The 19679-nt window shown below is 37.9% G+C and overlaps 1 protein-coding gene across 16 annotated transcripts in view; it reads left to right on the top strand.

Moving 5' to 3' along the window:
• LMO7 (LIM domain 7) overlaps positions 1–19679 on the top strand; it is a 131639-nt gene that overhangs the window by 102325 nt on the left and 9635 nt on the right. For 8 of the 16 annotated variants that reach the window (XM_026847859.1, XM_026847884.1, XM_026847840.1 and 5 more), the window contains 12 exons: positions 429–543; positions 6417–6578; positions 7947–8131; positions 8777–8837; positions 9864–9920; positions 10074–10115; positions 11962–11987; positions 12301–12405; positions 14162–14254; positions 15657–16054; positions 17824–17889; positions 18210–18275. In XM_026847859.1, coding sequence (XP_026703660.1) covers positions 429–543; positions 6417–6578; positions 7947–8131; positions 8777–8837; positions 9864–9920; positions 10074–10115; positions 11962–11987; positions 12301–12405; positions 14162–14254; positions 15657–16054; positions 17824–17889; positions 18210–18275 — 1376 coding nt within the window. The remainder of the gene's footprint in view (positions 1–428; positions 544–6416; positions 6579–7946; positions 8132–8776; positions 8838–9863; positions 9921–10073; positions 10116–11961; positions 11988–12300; positions 12406–14161; positions 14255–15656; positions 16055–17823; positions 17890–18209; positions 18276–19679) is intronic. The other 8 variants (XM_026847937.1, XM_026847944.1, XM_026847951.1 and 5 more) reach the window with 5 other exon arrangements.

Below are 19679 nucleotides of genomic sequence, written 5' to 3' on the forward strand. Positions count from 1 at the left end.
CGCAAGAAAATAATATGATGAATTACTGTTAATCTAGCTTTTTCACATCTCTGTTTGGCTGGTACTTTCTCAGGAGGCAGCGCGTTCTACAAATTCACAAGACTCTCTGTAAAGATGCATTTAGGGTTTTAGTTTCCTCAAATTTGTTGTATTTTGTAGCATCATGTTAGGAAACATTTAAAATAAGATAAATGCACAGCTAAATATATGTGTACAGAAAATACAAATGTAAACTGAAAACGTACCTGTTTGAATAAAAACCAGATTAGTTACTTAACTGCCTTCAATGCTGTTTCCTTTGTCTATGATGCTAATAATAGATGATTAAAGTGCACACTGTGAGCATCCTCACTTATTTAGAGGATAAACTTTCCCTCATTTAGATTCCTGTGATACCAGATACTGCAGTGTCATGTTTTATTTTTCAGGAACAGTACAGTGAAATGAGAATCAGTATAAACCAGAGACCTGGCCACAGTCGCAGCTTTGGGTTTACAACAAGTTGGAATTCTTCAGGGGCCTTTGTACAGACAGTTGAAGAAGGTAAATGTGTACTAACTGTATAATTTGTTGTTCTTGTGTTAGTTAGAGGCTTCTAAATTAAGGCATTTGCTGTTAAGAATGTTGCAATTATTAAAAAAAGTAAATGTGATCACTCAAATATTCACCAAGCCCCTTACAGAACAGTAATAAGGGGCACATACAGTCTTCTAATATCCAGATTGTTTTTTTTCAGCTAAGTTTAAAATGTTTCATTTTGTTTGGTTTGTAAACATAGGTGGAGGAAATTTAGGAATTAATATATTTATTTTAATTTTACTTTTCTTAGTTATGTTGAATTTTAGAGACAGTTAATATCTTTTAGCACTTGCAACTTCTAAATTGATTTCCAGTGCAGTTTTTTTTTCAGATGTGTTAATACTGAGGAAAAGCAAACATTTTTGTCTTGAAGCGTACATAAAGTTTATTTCTAAGCTTTGTAGTCTTCTGCAGAGAAGAATCTCAGTCTTCTTAATTAAAAAAACCCAACAAAATACAACAAAACCCCAAGGAAATCACGTGTAAGGCTTGTTCTATGAACAGTGATCTTTCCCATTTCCAGTAATACTTCAGGATATTTAATTGTGCTCTTTCTTCCAGCTAACACAAGATCATCCTGAGAAAGGAGAAATATCTAGGAACATCTGATTTAGTTAGCCCTTCATTATGCTTTCCAGGGAGGGAAAAAATACCATTTAACAGTACTTACTGAACAGCCTTTTTTTTTTTTTTTTTTCCTTTTCATTTCAAAGTCAATTTTTAGACCTCTCTTTACTATAGCGGGGTACTTCTCATAATTAGATTGTAACCATTAAGAATCACTTTACATGAAGAATAACTTTCCATTTACATTCCCTGCTGTTAGACTTACAATTTAATTTTGTTATTTGGAGAGGCAGAGGACTGTTTCTTTGTGCTACCAGATGTGACCGAGAAATGTGAGGGTAGCGAATGTTGTGCTGGTCATTCACAAAGGTCTAAAGGAGTTTTATCCCCAGCTCTGTAGGCAAGGAGAAGATGAAGGTCTTGTGGCTGTTATCTTGGTTATGCATTATTAGCGTCCTTACAAGGAAGGGCGCAAAGTATAAAGGCTGAATGGAGCATGGACTGCATCTTGGTAGGAAGGAGCCTTGGAAGGGACCTTGGAAGTTCACCTAGAGCAAACCCCTGCTCAAAAAAGTGTCAAGGTTTAATTCAGACTAGGTTGCGTCAGGCCTTACCCAAGTAGGTCAAACCTTCCAGGGATGGAGACTGCACAGCCTCTCTAGGCAGTGTGCTCCAATGGATAATTATCCTTGCAGAGAATATTTTTCCTGTATATCTAGTCAGACTGTCCTTTGTCTCAGTTTTGTGGAGTTTGACTAAGCCCCACAGCTGCTCGCTCACTCCTCACAGCGGGATGGGGGAGAGAATCGAAAGGGTGAAAGTGAGAAAACTCGTGGGTTGAGATAAAGACAGTTTAACAAGTTAAACTAAAACTGTGCAAACAAGCAAAGTAAAACAAGGAATTAATTCACTGCTTCCCATTGGCAGGCAGGTTTTTCAGCCATCTCCAGGAAAGCAGGGCTCCATCATGCCTAATGGTTACTTGGGAAGACAAACGCCATCACTGTGTACATCCCTCCCTTCCTCCTTCTTCCCCCAGCTTTACATGCTGAGCCTGATGTCATATGGTATGGGGTATCCCTTTGGTCAGTTGGGGTCAGCTGTCCCAGCTGTGTCTCCTCCCAACTTCTTGTGCACCCCCAGCCTACTCACTGGTGGGGTGGTGTAAGCAGCAATGGCCACAACTCACTTTAATCCCTGTATTATCAACACTGTTTCCAGCACAAATCCAAAACATAGCCCCATACCAGCTACTATGAAGAAAATTAAGTCTAACCCAGACAAAACCAGAACAGTTTATAATCACTGTGCTGTGTTCTTTTGTCATGAATTTCAATAAATAGCAGGCTTTTCTTTCTCAGTGACCTTGCTGTAGGTGCTGGGGTTGGGGGTACTGCTGTTAGGTCCCCCTGCAGCCTTTCTTCTCCAGACTGAACAAGCATTGTTCTTCACAGGGCAAGTGTTCCAGCCTTGACAATCCCAATGGCCCCAGTTTATTGCTGCCTCTCTTACAGTGGGATGCAGTATTGTTGATGTGACATAACAAGTGCTGAGTGAATGAGATAGTCGCTTCCCTTTATATACTGGTCAAGGATTCATATGGCCCTGGGTATTGATAGTCCCATCACTGCCAGGGCCTGCTGCTGCCTCATATTCAGCTGAGAGTCCACTAGGACTTCTCCAGCCTGTCAGCCCCCAAACTGTACCCTCATTGTGGTTAGTCCATCTCAGGAGCAGGGCTCTGTATTTGGCTGTGCTGAATATCAGGTCCCTGCTCTGAATGGCAGCCCTGCCCTCCAGCATGGCAGCTACCCGCTCCCTTTTTGCATGGTTTGCAAACTTGGTGAGGGTGTGTTTCACATCCTCCTCTTCCTGGTTATTGGTGAACATGTTAGAGAGGACAGGTCCCAAGGATACACCTCTGGAGAGCTCCATTTGTAAGCAGCCTCCAGGCTGAATATGAACCATTAACTGCCACCCATTGAGCCTTACAGCCCAGCCAATTTTTCACCCAACCCAGGTTGTTCTGCCCTGTAGACACCACCATCCCAACTTTGATAACAGGATACTGAGGAAGATCATGTCAAAAGCCTTTATTAAAGACAAGGTGGATGGTATCCACTACTCTCCCTTCATCCACCAAACTAGTCATTTCATCACTGAAGACAACCAGGTTGATCAAGCGTGATTTAGGCTTGGCAAATCCATACCAACTGTTCCCAGTCACCTTTTTGTCTTTCATGAGCCCAGAACTACAGCTTTCAGGAAGACTTTCTCTGATTATCTTGACATACTTGTCTTCCTAACTAGCTAGATGATTTTCTTCAGGTGATAACTTGCATTTATCTTTCTACTACTTACAAATGATTCTGTATTCTACATATTCTTTTCCTTCAGAAAATAGTTAAGAAAACTACTTGGCAAACAAAATCAACTTCTTATTAAGCTTTTGAGAGCACTTATAAGAGTTAAGCTTGTAACACATGTTTTGATGAGGCTCGTTTACCACATATAAAAGAAGATAATGCTCATTTTTACTGGAATTTTCAATCTTTATGGCAAAGATAGGTAAACTGAAAGCCTTGAAGCTATTAATCTAGACACTGTTCTGCCAGCTTCCCCACTGCTGTATAATCTTTATTAATAGTTTCGGTCCTTTCCCTTTCACCCACCCTATTTACGATCATTTTTTTGAGATGGGGTTGATGTAGAAGTGCACAGCTCTAAGGTTAAATGCTTACAGGCATGTAGGACAAAGTAAATTTGACCCACTTCCTTTAAGTTTTAATTTTTTTGTATGATTGATCTAGTATTTATCTGTTGTAACAAGAACAGATAGAGCTAGGTTAGAGATAACTAAATACGTATGGAAAATGAGTATTTGTTTGGTTTTGTTTTCATTGAGGGGTAGTAAGAAAGAAAAATCTTTTATCTTCAGGGAAATTTATGGAAAACAGAAATACATGTTTTATGTAATGTAACCTAAATCCTCTACAGGGGTATAAAGAAATTATAAGTAAATTCTATAGTCTTGGAGGAGCTGGACAGAGAAAGACAACTGTCACAATACAATTCTCAGCACCTGAATTGCCAGCTAATCCCTAGGCTTCTCTGGAGCTGAATCAGAACATAAGCCCAGTATAGGAGCTCTGGTTTTCACTCTTGAGAAATCTTTCTATTCCCACACTGTTACAGGCAGTAGAGGAAGAGCAGCTGACAAAGTTATGTGCTAGAAATTCAGTGATGTAAGTTGTTCTGTCTGTGGTAGGTCTACACATGCAGTGAACCTACCACAGACCTGTACATTCAAACCTGTATGGTTGGGATATGGTCTGCATTTGTTTTTCTGGTGATATTATAGGAGGAACTCTGCAAACTTAAATGCCCTTTCTTTCATGAAACCTAAATTGGTAACCCACTTTTTCCCCTCATGTAACTGGATTGAGGTATGTTGTTCTCACCTCTGACCTGGGTCTCATCACAGTCAAATTATCTGAGTAAAATGAACATCAACTTTATTAATTCTTAGGCCTTGCTCTGTCACAACAGAATACAGATAAATAATCAGTTCTGATGACGCTCCTTGAGCCCAAACCCTTCTCTATACCATGTGCATAAATTTCAGTATACATGTGGTCAAACTATATGGTACTGAAAAAATTAAATTCTGAAATCAGACACAGTTTCAGATGTTGTGTGCTGTTGTTGAAGGTACTAACTTCAGTGGTAGTATCTTCAGTAGTATCCTTTAAAGTACCTTCAGATAATAGATTTGACAATCTTTTAATTCTTTAACATCTTGGCTCTAAGGAGATGTATTTTTTTCCAGTTTGTTGCCTGTGTTTTCTTCCTCCAAATGAAAACTCTACATTTTCTTCTATAATACTGTTTAAAAGTAATTGGTATGTTTTGAAAATTTTACTGATAGTTGCTAGTGGAGTTTTTAGTCTATACTTTAAGAAGAATGCAGAAAAACATAATATGGAGCTAAGCTTTTCCAGCATAGAAGTTAATGGTGGGTGTTATTTTGTAAACTATGATGGATCACTGGTTGGTGCAGTATTACAAAGCGTAGTATTTCTTAATTTCTTAACTTCCTCAGGTGCCAGGAATATTAAAAGCTATCTGAATCCCTTAGTGGGTGATCCAGACTTCCAGCAGCATTTTACTAGTGTGTCAGAAGAATGAAGTGTACAGTGTCTAAATTCTTCTGTCATGCTTGTCCACATTTGTTTCTGATAATGTAATGAACATTGGTTTTGATATATTTTAAACAAGATGTGTGGATTTCACTACTTACTTTGGAAAACGTTCCTATTGTGTAATTAAGATTTGTTTTATTTTATTAACATGAGGATTTATTGTGCAAGCTTTAACCATGTTTTGACTTAGCTTTTCCATTTTCTATTGTGCTAAGGGAATAATTGTTAATGGAAGAACCATTCAGATATAATTAATAAAATCTAACTTAGGGAAGACTGAGTTTCTCAGATCATCCATTTTCAATTTCCAATTAAATAGAAAAAAGTTTATTAACTGGTCCCATATGTTCTCTGTCCTTAGGCTAGTGAGATTGCCTGCCAGTGTTTAGTGGTATATGAAGGAGTATAAAGTGCAGCCTGTCTTGCAAAGTATCAGTAGAATTCAGAGTCCAAGCTGCAATAAAATTTGCTTTTAAATGACAAAGTAAGTAGAATCCAGAGGAGTCTAACGGGACAGCACCCAGAAATATATTGAGTCCAATCACCAGTCAATTTAGAGCTAACAAATTATTCTAGCAAAAGTAATAAAGCAGCATGTCCTTGTCAGTAGAGCCCAGAAAATGTAAATGAAAATATGAGAAAGGCAGCTTCTATTGGAATTAAGGAAGTGGAGGCTGTGTTTTTTTGGGCAAATAAGAGGGTTACCCAAATATTGGCTGAATTGCAGTTAATTGTTGGCCCCTCTGTCTCTTGCTCTATCTCTCTCCAGATGATAAAGGTGAGTTAGTCAAGGCAGGGATGGGCCCAGAAACTGTTTAATAAACGGGCTAGCTAGAATGTGAACACTTGCAAGTCGAAAAGACTGATGTCCTTTGTCATTTTTCATAAGTTTCAAATTGAAATACTACTTTGATATTGAGTTTACATTCATGGTGCAGTAGAGTTTTTTTAAGACTTTGGGAATATCCACCAATAAACATTTCTTTTTGGGGAAAAAAAATTCATAATTGTTGTAAAAAAATAATTGTGAATGGAGACATAATTTTATGTTTCTTCTGTTTTTTACAGGTAGCCCTGCAGCACTTTGTCAGCTGCATGTAGATGATGAGATCATTGCTATCAATGGCACAAAGGTTTCACGTATGGACTATAGTCAGTGGGAAGAAGCCATCAGCAGAGCACTAGAAACTGGAAACCTGGTCATGGATGTCAGACGATATGGAAAGAATGGTGAGTTGTTTTGTTGGGCAGATACAGTATGCTCTGTAAGGAAATTTGTCTCTGCTGTACCTGACAGCTGAGTCCTTATTACCCTTACAGTAGTAATATGTATCTAAGCTTGAAGTAGTTTGCTAGAATGTTTGTTGCATTTTAACCCAACTTGGCTTTTTTTTTAACTACTTGTGCATTAGAACTTTCTTGTCAAGCAGATCTACAAAGCATTGAACTACTGACCTCTCTTGTGCTCTCTCTTGTTTCCGAGAGGCTGCACAAGTGAAAAAGTGTGCAACCACCACACAAGGGAATATAACATTTTGTTCCCTGCCATGCCACAAAAACAAAGAGGGACTGATCTCTAGTGGATATTAATTTTTAGAGCCTCTCTCCTTCAGCAGCTCCTCTTTTCATCAGGGAAGGAGGATTTTGTGTCCTTTTTTTCAGGAAGTGTTTTGGGTGGCGTATGAGCTTGTGGGTGATGTAGCACCTCTGTGCTACGATTTTGACCATTGACTCAAATACTGTGATGCTGTAATCCCTTCAGAATGGTACTAGTCATTCTCACTAGTGAGGGTTTCCATCCTGACCGAAGCCCTTCTAGCATCTCTAGACTTGCTATGGGTATGGTCAGGATACTCTTTCGAAGTCCCAGAAGAATTTTTCCAGAGTTGTGTGACCAGTGACTTCTCTCACATTATAAATTAAAAACATTCTTTTAGTGGGAAGCTAGGTAGACTAAGTTGCCAGCAAGTGGGAGTCAAAAATAGTGGTGTGGGGAAGAGGCAGAAACCAAATCACAACTTATACAGGGTCTAGCACAAATGAAGAGTGAAATTAGTGGAGAACTTGTCACTGAATAAATTTTAGAGAGTTGGGAGAAATGATGGAATTGGAGTGCGGATAATGATTTATCTTCACCTCATCAGTTTCACTAGTTCAGTTTAGACTGCCTTTTTTTTTGCCCTCTGTGTGTTTCCTGAGGAGCACGGATGTGAAAATGACATTTCCCTGGATAGTGTATGAGTCAAACTGTACCTTGTGTGAGTAAAGCTCAAAGAATTTTCTTGATCCTTACTAATGCTCATGAAATAGATTCCAATGAATACTAATTACTCTGTAATGTTAAGCTGCTATAGACCATGTTAGCAAAATATCTGGAAAAGTTTTACCTGGCTTATAACTAACACTTGCATTTTTGGGGAAGGCGGTCTGCTCATAAAAGCCCTTTTTCCTGTTTTCACAAATTCTACCTGATTTATGCCTCTCCCTCTTCTGTTATGTGTTTTATTTGTGTTATTTTAATGTTTTCTCATTAACTCTTGTTCTGTTCTTTGACATTACTGTCTACATTAATTTCTTGATCCTCCACCTACCAAAAAGACTGGGGCAAAGACCAGCCTTCCCTGCCACATGTAAGGCATAAAATCCTCAATCTCACCAGTATGGCTACCAACATTATAGGTACATCTGAAAATAAATGGATTGATGCAACTTCTGGAGAACATGTTTCAAATGTTTCCACCATATCAACAAAAAGAGATTTCTCCACCAGCCTTCAGAGTTCTGTGAGTATGTTTTTGAAGGGTCATGGGATCTGGGGGAAGGAAGAAAGTAAAAAATTTAACACCTTGATAGGGGGAGGATGGAGAAAAGACCTTGCAAATCTTATTTTTACTTGTATTGCTTAAAGAACGTAGAGATGTATCTATGAACTTAAGGTAAATAAGATGTTTTAAAGACTTGCTACTGTCCAATCATGAATAGACACTGCTAAGTGATAAGTATTAAAATGTTTCCAGACTGTGTTTTAACAAAAATGTAGAGTCTTTATTCTTTAGAAGAGACTTTTACCTCCATTATTAGAGTAATTAAAGTTGTAGTTGGAAAGAACAAGCATATATGCTTCCAAATTACTTGCAAATAGCACCCTGCCTGCCAAGGAGCTGAAGTAGGAAGTTGGCTTCTAGCATTTTTTTGCAAACTAATGGGTTTTATTTCTGTCACCAATTCACAACTGGTTATTGATCCCTTCAAATGCCTGCAGTTGTTCTACCATACAATACACTCAGGAAGTTTTAGATTGCTTTGTATTTCTGTGGAAAGTGTTCAGAAGTGTTTCATGATATACAGTTCCTGTCAGGGATGACATGTAATTGGATAAACTTCCACAAATCTAATGAACCTAAGACCTATATTTTTTGTATTTTCAGGATAAAGAAACAAAATTGATAAATGGAATGCAAGGAGATCTTGGCTCTACCGAACAAAGAGGTAAAACACTGTTGATTTTCACCCACTAATTGCGTGGGTTTAGAACAAGCACGGACACTAAACCTGTAATAATCACAAGCTTTATGCAGTGGGTGAAGTGAGACCTTAATGAAATGAAAGCTAGACAGGTATCACAGTGATCTAGTTGCATCCAAACTGGGTGTAGTTTGCTTCTACAACATGCTAGGCAGTGACAAACCCCTCAGTGTCTGCATTAGTGGCTGTAAATTTACTGTGTGGTAGGGGTGAAAGAGAAGAAGACACACAGTTTGCTGTAATTGCTACTGCATTGTGTGGAGACTGAGTCAGTATGAGTTATCGATTTATTTCATTGCCCAGGAGGAGTGTAAAGAGTCTTCAACTTTTGGGTTTTTTTCCCCTATTTCAGTTGTCAGGTTTTGAGGGTAAAGTTTGTTTTGTCTTTATTATTTTACTTTTATTCCTGGAGAACAATATTGTTGATTCTGGTATGAATAATAATAACTTATGATGCTATGAACAGTTATAGCCGTACTTGTTGACAGTGAGAGAAACCAGGTATGTACACTTCCTAATCAAACAATAATACTTAAATGGGAACTTGGTATTTGAATGCACATGGTGATTTATAAAAGAGTTCCCTCAAAAGATCAGTTGCCCTCTGGAGAGATGCCTTTCTGATGACCTTAAATGGTGATTAAAGTTCTCAATCCAATTATTTGTCATCTCAGTTGAGGAGGCTTGAATTAGACAAGGAGAATCTGAGTCCAAGTTTGATCCTTGTACTGTTGTTATAGTTGGACATTGTTAGTGACAAAGTGAAATACTAATCTTTATATGATGTAACCTACTAAAAACTGTATTTGTTATTATGAAAGATGAAACTTCATTTGAGTTTCAGGGTCTTTTTATTTTTCTGAAATGATGTTGCTGTAGATCCGAGGTTTAACAACAGAAGTTTCTTATCCAATGGTGGTAGTCTATTTTTGAGATAGAAGACGACAGCACCTCATTGACTTGTTTGTACTCTTTGTATTTTTCAAATAGCATCTGAACCTATTTCTTTGAAAAACTTAAAAAGACGGTCACAATTTTTTGAACAAGGTAAACCAAAGAGCTAACATTTCATGTACTTCCATGAAATTGTTCCTGCTGCACACTCTTCCTAACAGGTCTGGTGCTGGGTACTATACCTCTTCAGCATTGTTTGTTGCAGTTACAATGAAGCAACATAATTAATTTCCCTTCTTTTCCCAGGGTCATCAGGTTATTCTTACAATTCATGGGTCTACCTTTGTGGTAATGGGTCTTTGTGTGTTCTCTTATATCTATAGCTGTTTAAGTGTCTTCTATGTTGTTCATACTCTTTTTTTTTTTTTTTCCACTGGGTAGGAGTAAGGATAGCACTCTCTGTTCAGGTTTGCTACTACCTACAAAACAAGAATAACATTGAATATTCCATCAGAGGCTTAGAGCAAATCTCAAAGAGCTGTTGATAAAACACTTAACTCTGGATTGGAGTTTATCTTGAGTTGTGGCTCTGTGCTTTTATCTAAATTGGTGAAAAAAGATAGTTGCTGGCTTTCCACTGTGTGGTCATGTCACAAGATCCCAAGAAGACCAATACAAATTTTGAATTGAATATGCTAGCTTTTAAAGGCAAAAAATGAGGCACTCAATTTTGGTTTTGTAGGTTGCTTTCTGGTGTTTTGCATGTCACAACTCACATACTTCCACTAATGTTGTATGTCTAATGCTATCTTCAGACAATGTATGCCTTGCTGTTTTGCTGTAGCCTGAAAGAGTGAAATTCTGGCCCACTGAAAGTTCAGTGTGAATTTTGCCAGTGATTTTAGTGGGGCCAGGACTTTGCCTTCAGTGGTGATTGCTGCTTTTTTTTTTTTTTTTTTTTTTTTTTTAAATATTTTTAAATACTTCTGATGTGTTGTATCTGCAATATTGTTGTTGGTTGTTTTGCTGGGTTTTTTGTTTGGTTTTTTCTTTAAAGGCTGGCTATGAAGTTTTATTTTTATTTTAATAAATTTTATATCAATATTTGAAGTATTTCATTTGTACTTGAGGGGAGGAGGAGGAGGAGGTATTTCTAGAGTGTACGTTCTGTACAGTTTTGTTCTTTTTATAACTTTACAGTGATATGAAAGAATTTTCTTTCTAAACCGATACAGGCCAGCATAAGCTTACAGGGATGAGGGAAGAGGGGAGCAAAGATAGGCATAGGCAGCACCTTCCCTTAGCATCTCCTGGCATAACTGCAGGAGATCAAGTCTGTTTGTCCTGTTGTCACTGTAGCTGTTGCAATCTGATAATGAAGACAAAATTGTGCATATCTAGATTGTACACTAGTTTATGACTATTAGATCTCTTTCGTATCTTAAATTTGACTTTTTCTCCACTTCATGTGGTCATACTTCAGAAAACTTGCAACTTGTTGCTTTTATGGATTTTTGTTTTAAACTGAAATTTGGACAGCTAAGTAACAAGTACACTAGCAACAAACAAAAATAGTGATGATGCTTAGGAAAGAATTATATTTAAATCTGTCCTCTACATTTTCTCAACTTTTGATATATTAGCATAATACACATCTCTCTCTAATAATCATCTTGGCACAACCTAAGACCAAGCATAATGGTGACAAGATCACCAAATTGAAGTGTGCTTTTGGGAGTAGGAAAGGGGAAATACATGTTTTTGCGGTAGAGAAGTTGCTTGTGGATGTCTATTGCTCTTAATTCACATCAAGGGCAATGGGTGAGTAGCAGCTCTACCCTGGAGCAATGTTCTGGGTATTGGTCATGCTAAACAGTTGGTTTTCACAATAGTAATAAGAGAGGTGTGACAAAGAATCTTTGTATTGCCACAGTGGGAGATGTACTGCTAATTCAAGCAATTGCTGATGGCACTTGTAAGCATGAAAAGCTTTTAAACAACTGCGCACATTAGTTGAAAGGACCTAATGAGTTCTGACCTCAAGTAAGTTCTGTAGGGCAAAATGTGCAAGCATGGCTTACTAAGGAAACAAAAATTAGTCTGAAGCTCAGACTTTCCACCTTTACACAAGTGTTGCAGTAGTGAATATGTATTGTTCTAATGATCTCTGGTTTTTGCCTTCCAAATCTCACAGGAGGCCCAGAGCCTGCAATGCCTGATGTAAGTACTATTTATAAACTACTAATTAGTTGTATAAACTTGGTCTTCTCAAGAATCCCACTGCTTTCTGTTGGTTTCTATACTGCTTTCGAATTGTGATCAAATCTGAGAATACTGACTAAGATTTTTAAATGTGTAATGGTATGGTTACTTTCCATCCCTTTGAAGAAGAGGCTAATTCAGGTCCTTGTCATTATAAGGCTGTACTGTTTGTAATGACTTTTATTTCTCACTTTAAAAAAATGCATTTTAAAATGTGGAGTGTTAATTACTTGCAAGAAGATAATGTTATTTCATTTCTGTGTTATATTAGCTCCCAGTTCCATCCATTAGTGCTCCTAGTCGTCGGGTTTGGGATCAAGAGGAAGAACGAAAACGACAGGAAAAATGGCAGAAGGAGCAGGACCGTTTACTGCAGGTATAAGTAACCTTCATAATCATAGGCTAGCAATCATTTAGGTGTGGAAACTGTTAGGGAAGAAAAATAACATGTGACTTATGAAATTCTCACTGATGGCCTAAGAGGGCATTCAAATATATTGGCTGGACTGCATAGTTACACACTCTAGCAATTATTCAGCCAAAGGAGAACAATGCATTACTGAGCTTCATTAAATCAAACCCAGACTGTGTATTCACTACAGCTGCAAGTGCTCAGTCATCACAAGGCTGGTATGCTCTTACTGGCAACAGAATTTAAAGAATAGGCAAACAGCTAAGGGGCAGTAGTTTTCACTTTTGAATATGAGTTTTATTTTTTCCCCTTAAGAAAATTCTCTCTAGAATAAGAGATGAAGAGAAGCAGACAGTGCCATGGTTAGATGCCTGCTAGCATCCTGTCGCTTAGCAATCAACTAATCAGCTGGAATCAGTCTGATTGCCAGGACCACTGTGAGTCAAGAAGCTGAACCTTGCTAATTAAAACCACCTTGATAACCAATTGCTAGAGATGGAGGAGAAGTGTTGTAGAGGGAAGGGGCAATGTTTGCCATCTTAGGCTAGTACAAAAAAACCAAGCACACATCTCTAAAGACCTCAGCTCAGTGAAGCTTAAGCCCGTTCAGCCACGTTCACCAAGACACATCTCTGCAAATTAGTTTATTATCTAAAGTGTGTTGACTAGTAGAGACATCAGTGCACATCATTTACTCTGCACAAGCACTCTTAAAAGTTTGATGTATTCATCAGAAAACTGTGATATCAAAGTACAGCATAGCAGCTCTTGATTTTTGTATATTTTATCTTTGGCATTCCTTTCCACTTAAAAACTGCAAGTCAAGAGCAGTGCTTTCCTAACTATGTTTGTGGTCTCTGCTATGGCTTGGTACTCCGTTTGATGCCTGAAGAGGTGGCTTTAAAGAATATAAACCTTGGCTCCCCTTTCTTGGGAGCAGTCTCAGCTGTCTGCCATCACTTTTCCTTGTTTCCCCTTTCTTAGGCCTAAAGTAGTAAATTTGGCCAGAGTAATAATGTTCCTTCTCTTCTCCATGATGCTAGTAATGAATTCTCAAATAACAGAGAAAGGAAACAGTCTTCCTTATTTACAACATCTTAGAAGGTATACTTTTGACATCCTTAAATATTTTGCTTTTCCCAAGATGAAGGTGGTGATTCACAAACCCATCAAAACATTTATTGTGTACCTTGAGTAATGCTTTAAGACGTTACATTGGTTTCATACCAGATCCAGGCATAGGATAAATCTGAAGGTCCAGAAATTGGGTTTTGTTTAGGTAACATTCCAAAAGACCAAGAGTTCTTGCTCAAATTGTATTACTGCCTCATTTAGTGATCACTTTATATTTACTGCATTAATGTGCCCAGTTCCGGTTAAATATTATCACTCCATCTTTCAAGAAATACCTTAGCTGATTTTTGTTTGAACAGGCACTAAACTGTAAGATGGAGAATATAAAAGATGTAAGGTCAGTTGTTATGAGACTTAGCATGTAATAAACCTGGATTCTCCAAAATCAATTGCAGAACTCTTTTGGATTGTATTTGAGCTGGGATTTCACTCACTCATAGCAGACCTAATGTCCTAATGGAGCTCAATCATGTTTTTACCATGCTGGTCTGTTAAAAACCACATTAAATACCTGTAGTACATTTTAATGCAAATAAAAAATACTATGTTTCTTATTTGGGTGCTTAACTTCAATCTAATGTAACAGGAGAAATACAAGCGGGAGCAAGAAAAACTGAGGGAAGAATGGCTACGAGCTAAGCAAGAAGCAGAAAAAGAGAGCTCCAAGTATTTTGATGAGGTAGGGTATGAATATGTCTTCACTTTTGACTGTTTAGTTTCATGTTGGCTCTTTTCCCTTATAGTAGATGCATGGGAGCAGGCAAATAATTAATATTGCTATGTCATTTATCTTATTTTGAAAAACAAATTGTTGTCTATGACTTGATAAAAGGAGGTTACAAAAATAGGAAGGAAAAAGTAAAGTGGGATGTTTTGAGATCTGTTGAATTTGGCTTTTTTCCTTATGGATTGGCTAGTTACCTAACACAGGAAATACATTAGCAAAAAGTTACAGCATGTATTAATTATTGTGATCAGAATTAAACAGTCACCTTTGCTATATATTTACCTCTTGAAGATACTTGTTGGAATTCTGCTTCAGTACTTCATCCTGAGGCGTATCACAAGTGTTTGGTTTATTACTGGCAACCAGTTAATCCCATCGGTGATAAATTTACATATCAAATCAACTTCAGATTTGCTATCATACGTTTCAAGACATTGAATGCGTGTGGTTTCTGTAGGGATGACTTTTTTGGCTGTTGCTTGTAGAAGGATGAACAGGTTTTTTCCCAAGGGTAGGAGGTGTCTGAGATATCTCTTCTTTATTGCTACTGGAGTGCTGCTTCAGGCATCCTAGCTAGATCAGTTGTGTTTATACAGTCACAAACAAGTAGACTGTAATTTAAGGCTTAGGACTTCAATAAGAAAGCTCTTTGAGCTGTTAGAGGACTTTGCTTTACAAAAATGTAAACCATTTCATATTTTTTCTATCATTAGAGGTTTGGATGAACCCATAAACAGTATGTGTCCTCTGCAACTAAAACATCTTTTGACCACTGAAAGACCTTTTCTCATGTTTGAGAGAAGAGTCAGAGTGGTAGGTCTGAGATTTGACTTTCAAATAGTAGCAGAATGGAGGAGGGTGGGGGTTTCCTCCCCATAAGGATTCATGTGAAATTTATTGGTCTGATACACACTTGCAGTGTATGTATTTTTGTGTAGACACTCTTAGGTAGGTCTCAGGTTTCTAAGGCAGAAATGCTGGTTATCACGGAAGAGTTTGTTTTCCATGGGTATTTAAGTGAGGATGGGATGGCTTGAAATGTAAGTGATACTTCAGAAAAGAAGAATGTTTCACATAGTTGTGGCCACGCTGCCTGTGGTGCTCGCTAAGGCTTCTGTGTGGAATGAAGCTCTTGCATTAGGAGAATGTGTTAGCAGGCACTCAAAACATGAAATCAGAGTACGCCCTGCATCTTGCTTTGAAAGTGTTTGGGATGATTTTACAGTATTCCTTCACAGAATAAGCGAACTTTTCTGAGTGAGCAACCTGTTTAAAAAAACAGCTCCCCTAAAAATGTGATATTTTCCCCCCCCCCCTTTTTTTTTTTTTTTTTTTTTTTTTTAATTTGCTACAGGAGCAGACTGTTTTAACCTTAAACACAATGTCTGTCCCTGCACGGGCTCCATCTGCATCCAGCTGGAGAGCAAGCCCTGAAGCAAATACTCCCGAGGAGCCAGAAGTAGATGGAGGAAGCGAGCTGGCAATGCACTTGCTGGGTGAGGGAGAAGAAAGGAGGAGGCTTCAGGAGGAACGGAGGATCCAGGAAGAAGCAGCCCTGCATTTTGAGCGAGAAAGGGAACTCCAAGAGCTGGAGCTTGAGAGACAACGTAAAGAGAGGGAAGAGCAATATGCTGAGGAGCAGAGGCGGCAGGCAGAAATGGAAAAGCAGAGGCAGCAGGCAGAGATGGAGGAACAGAGGCAGCAGGCTGAAAGGCAGAGGGAGGCATCAGTGGAGATGCCTCAGTACCAAAGGTGTGCGCTTGTAATGGGGTGTACTCTCTCTTCCTTCTACATTTAAAAATTCAAATTCAAATACATTTCTGATGGGAGTATGTATGTCCTGAATATATAAGGGTATTCGTGTAAGATTCATACTGTACTCAGTCAGTGCAAGATACCAAAGGATAGCCTTCCTTTCTAAAAGTAGAAGGATCAGGCATAAAACAAAGTTGTTGCTCATGAATCAAGTGCTCTATTAACTCTCTTCAGCTCATTTTTTTTAAATAGAAAGTGTAAATACAGTAATTACAGCCAAAGCAAAGATGACCTGAAGCACTTAGTTTGAGGATTTTTTAAAGACCCTTGCATAAGCCTGTACATTGAGAGCCAGTAGCTCATCCTACACGGCTTTCAGAAGAAATACCAAGTTAACTCTTTTCCAACAAATGCCTGACTGATTTTCCTGACTCCTCTCATTTTAGTTCGACAGTGCAACAATAAAGTTTAATTGCACTACTGAGTTAGTCAATGAGGGGTATCATGGTATATGAGTGAACAGATACTGTTTTAGATATCATAGTCTGTTAGAAATACCCACTGTGGATATATTTATTCTAGAGCATGAAAAGGTTCCTTTCATTACCACCTTCAGCATCTTGGTTTGTAAGAAAAAAAATTGAACAAACCCCAAAAAAATCATCCACCCAACTATTCGTTTACAAGTTCATGTTCTTGCCCAGATGTTTTCAGATTACTATTACAGGCATCATGGGAGATTAATCTGTCTGAAAGAGATTAAAACAGTAACTTTTCCTTATTTCTTGTGCATTTAGTTTACTGCTTTGTGTATGACTAGCTTTGCTTTCCTCTTGAGGATTTTCCCCTGTTCTTATATAAGTAATAAGAGATGACTGAAGATAATTCATGATATCAAGTTAAGTTTTAGGAGAAGAAAATATGATTATAAAGTTGCATGTATTTACAGTGGAGATTGAGAGACCTGGAGTTACTTAGCTCATTGTAAAATGACTGCTGCTTGAGACCCCTGCTGAGCGAAGGAGAGGCACGGTTGTTACAATGGCTAAACAGGTTCTTCTTGGCAGCTGAGCCAGGGTATCAACAGTTTTAGCTTGCTCCAATTGCAAGATAATAAGACTTTGTGCAGTAACTTACTAAGCTGCTGTAATATCTGCATATCTAAATCCTTGATATGTGCTTTAGTCCCAGGGGATTTAATTGCTTCTGAGGTTGCTGCCAACCTGCTGCCAAAGGATGTGTTTTGCTAAACAAGAATGGCTTTGCTTAATAATGAAGGAGTAAGTTCAGTGAAGCTGGGATTTAAAATGTCTGGTGTTAAATGTTTGCTTTATGATGATGTCCAAATATATGACTTGAAATCTGAAATGTTATTTAAACAACTGTGAAGGCATGATGCTTGCTGAAAAGAGCACTAAAGTTGGAGACATGCAGTTGGAAGAGCTTTGTTTATGGAAGTTAGTGAGTGGTTAGAAACTGCACCTATACAGTTTTCTAGAATATACGTGTAACTTTCAGAGGACTTCTGTGATTGGACAAAGCTTACCTCCTGGCTTTGGAACGGATGAGATAATCACTGATACTTGTAATTTTTGTGGCATCTTAAAAAATTTTGGGGGATTTTTTTCTTCATGTATTTTCATGATTCTAACTACGGCATCTGAACTTTCTCAGTTTTCTCTGTGTATACTTAGTGTTTGCTCAATTTTTAGAAAGTCTTTTTTTTGTTTAATACGTATTTTCTTTTATCTGTATTTTGCTTCTAGACATTATGAGCGCTATGAAGTATCTAAAACAATAGAGGATCGAGCTGGCCATCCTCTTGTTGACAGGTAATAAGATATTGAATTGATAGGTAGATTGAAACATCTTCAGCAATAAGTATTGGTCATTTTGGCATGCTCAAGTTGGAATTTCTTGTCACTTCCAAAAATGTATTTCCAGGCAGTTTTTCTGACAACTTTTCTTTTTCTACATTCTTTTGTTAGTTGTGTTTCTGACTGGTAAAGTTAAGCCTCCTTAGAACTTTAACTGTTTTTTTTTTCTTTTTTTCCCTTAAAGATCTCTTTTGAGTATTTTTAGTAGGAAATATTTATGTCTATGTATGTCTCTTTCTGTATATGAACATGATGTATGTGTTGTTGTTTTATAGGCATTATGAGCGTTATGAAGTTTCTAGAACCATTGAGGAGCAACCTGACCAGTCATTTGCTGACAGGTATGCGTGATATTGAATCTCAGCTGTTTCTGTGTCAGAAAGCTTTGAAACTTTCAATAAACTTTAGCTGTGGCAGCTAAGTGTATAGTTTGTATTGCTGCTGTGTTTTGCAGTATTTATGACACGTTTTCATATTGAGAAAACAAGCAGACAAACTTTTGGCAAATTATATACTGTGCTGTAAACAGTTAGTCAGTCAATAGGATTGTACTGGGAGAAGCAGAACTGTGAGGAAGTAAATATGTGGGTGGTACTAGACTTACCTGGCTGCAAAGCAATTTCAGATAATACTGTGGTTGTGTCATAATGTGCTATCCAAACTAAGGTGCAGTCATCCCAATCAGGATTGTACAATTTAAGAGAGAATAAACAGGGAGGGAAGTGAGAGGCAACAGCAGCGTATTTATCAGGAAGATAGTAGATGTGCCACTTGTTAAGCTACATTCTTACCTTGGCTATTTTCCATTTTGTTTTGTTTGGTGGTTCGTTCAGGGATTTTGCTGTTGGGTTTTTTTGGTTTGTCTTTAGAAGGTGCCTGTACTGAATAGTTACATCTTGGATGTATGTTTAAGGAGGATACTCAGGTGCTAAAAGTATCCCAGGCTGACCTGCTCTTTGGCACTCCTGTTTGCTTCAGGCATCTGTGAAATTGTTGTATCTTCTCAAACATAATAAAATAGGTATGCACCATAAGACAGACATCCAGAACTTGGGGGAGCAAGAAATGTGGTGCAGTTTATGCATCATTTATCTATAGACAAAGGACAAGATTCCTTTAGACCACTGTTATGCAGCCAGTGCTGTACATGTGAACACATTAATGTAGCAGCTTTGAGTTGTGACCCACCCAAGGATTTCTGTTCCTGTCTGAGGTATTTTAAAATAAAAAACTGGCTGTATTACTTAATAATACAGTACAGAGGTGTTGCTCCTGCTCTGTACTGTCAGAAAATCAGCGTTTTGCCATTTGTCGTCTTGTATATTGAATGTCATTTCTTGGCTAAAGCTTACTAAAAAATTAATGCTGCTGGGTATAATTGGTGAATAATAAATTTCCTGAGAACAATCCACACGTAGTGTTTGAGGAGGTGTTTTGCTTATGGTCTAGTAATGGTTCTGAAGTATGATTTAAGTTTCTCATGAAATCAAATGATTTATAAACCTGCTTTGAAAATTATCACTTGTTTGACTGTATTACTGTAGTCTTCACAGAGCTTCCACAGGGAAGGACTTTGGTTTTTACGTGTTTTTGTTGAAGCAAATACAATGATTGGTCCCTTATACCTGAAGCACTGGGAACTTTTAGTACACAATTTTAACTTTTAATTGGTGATTACCTATTGACATCTAAATATTGACACTCTTTCTTCCCCCCCCCCCCCCCCCCCCCCCCCCCCCCCCCCC

The sequence above is a fragment of the Athene cunicularia genome, assembly GCF_003259725.1.
Source record: "Athene cunicularia isolate RWA chromosome 1 unlocalized genomic scaffold, athCun1 chr1_part1, whole genome shotgun sequence".
Taxonomy (NCBI): Eukaryota; Metazoa; Chordata; class Aves; order Strigiformes; family Strigidae; genus Athene; species Athene cunicularia.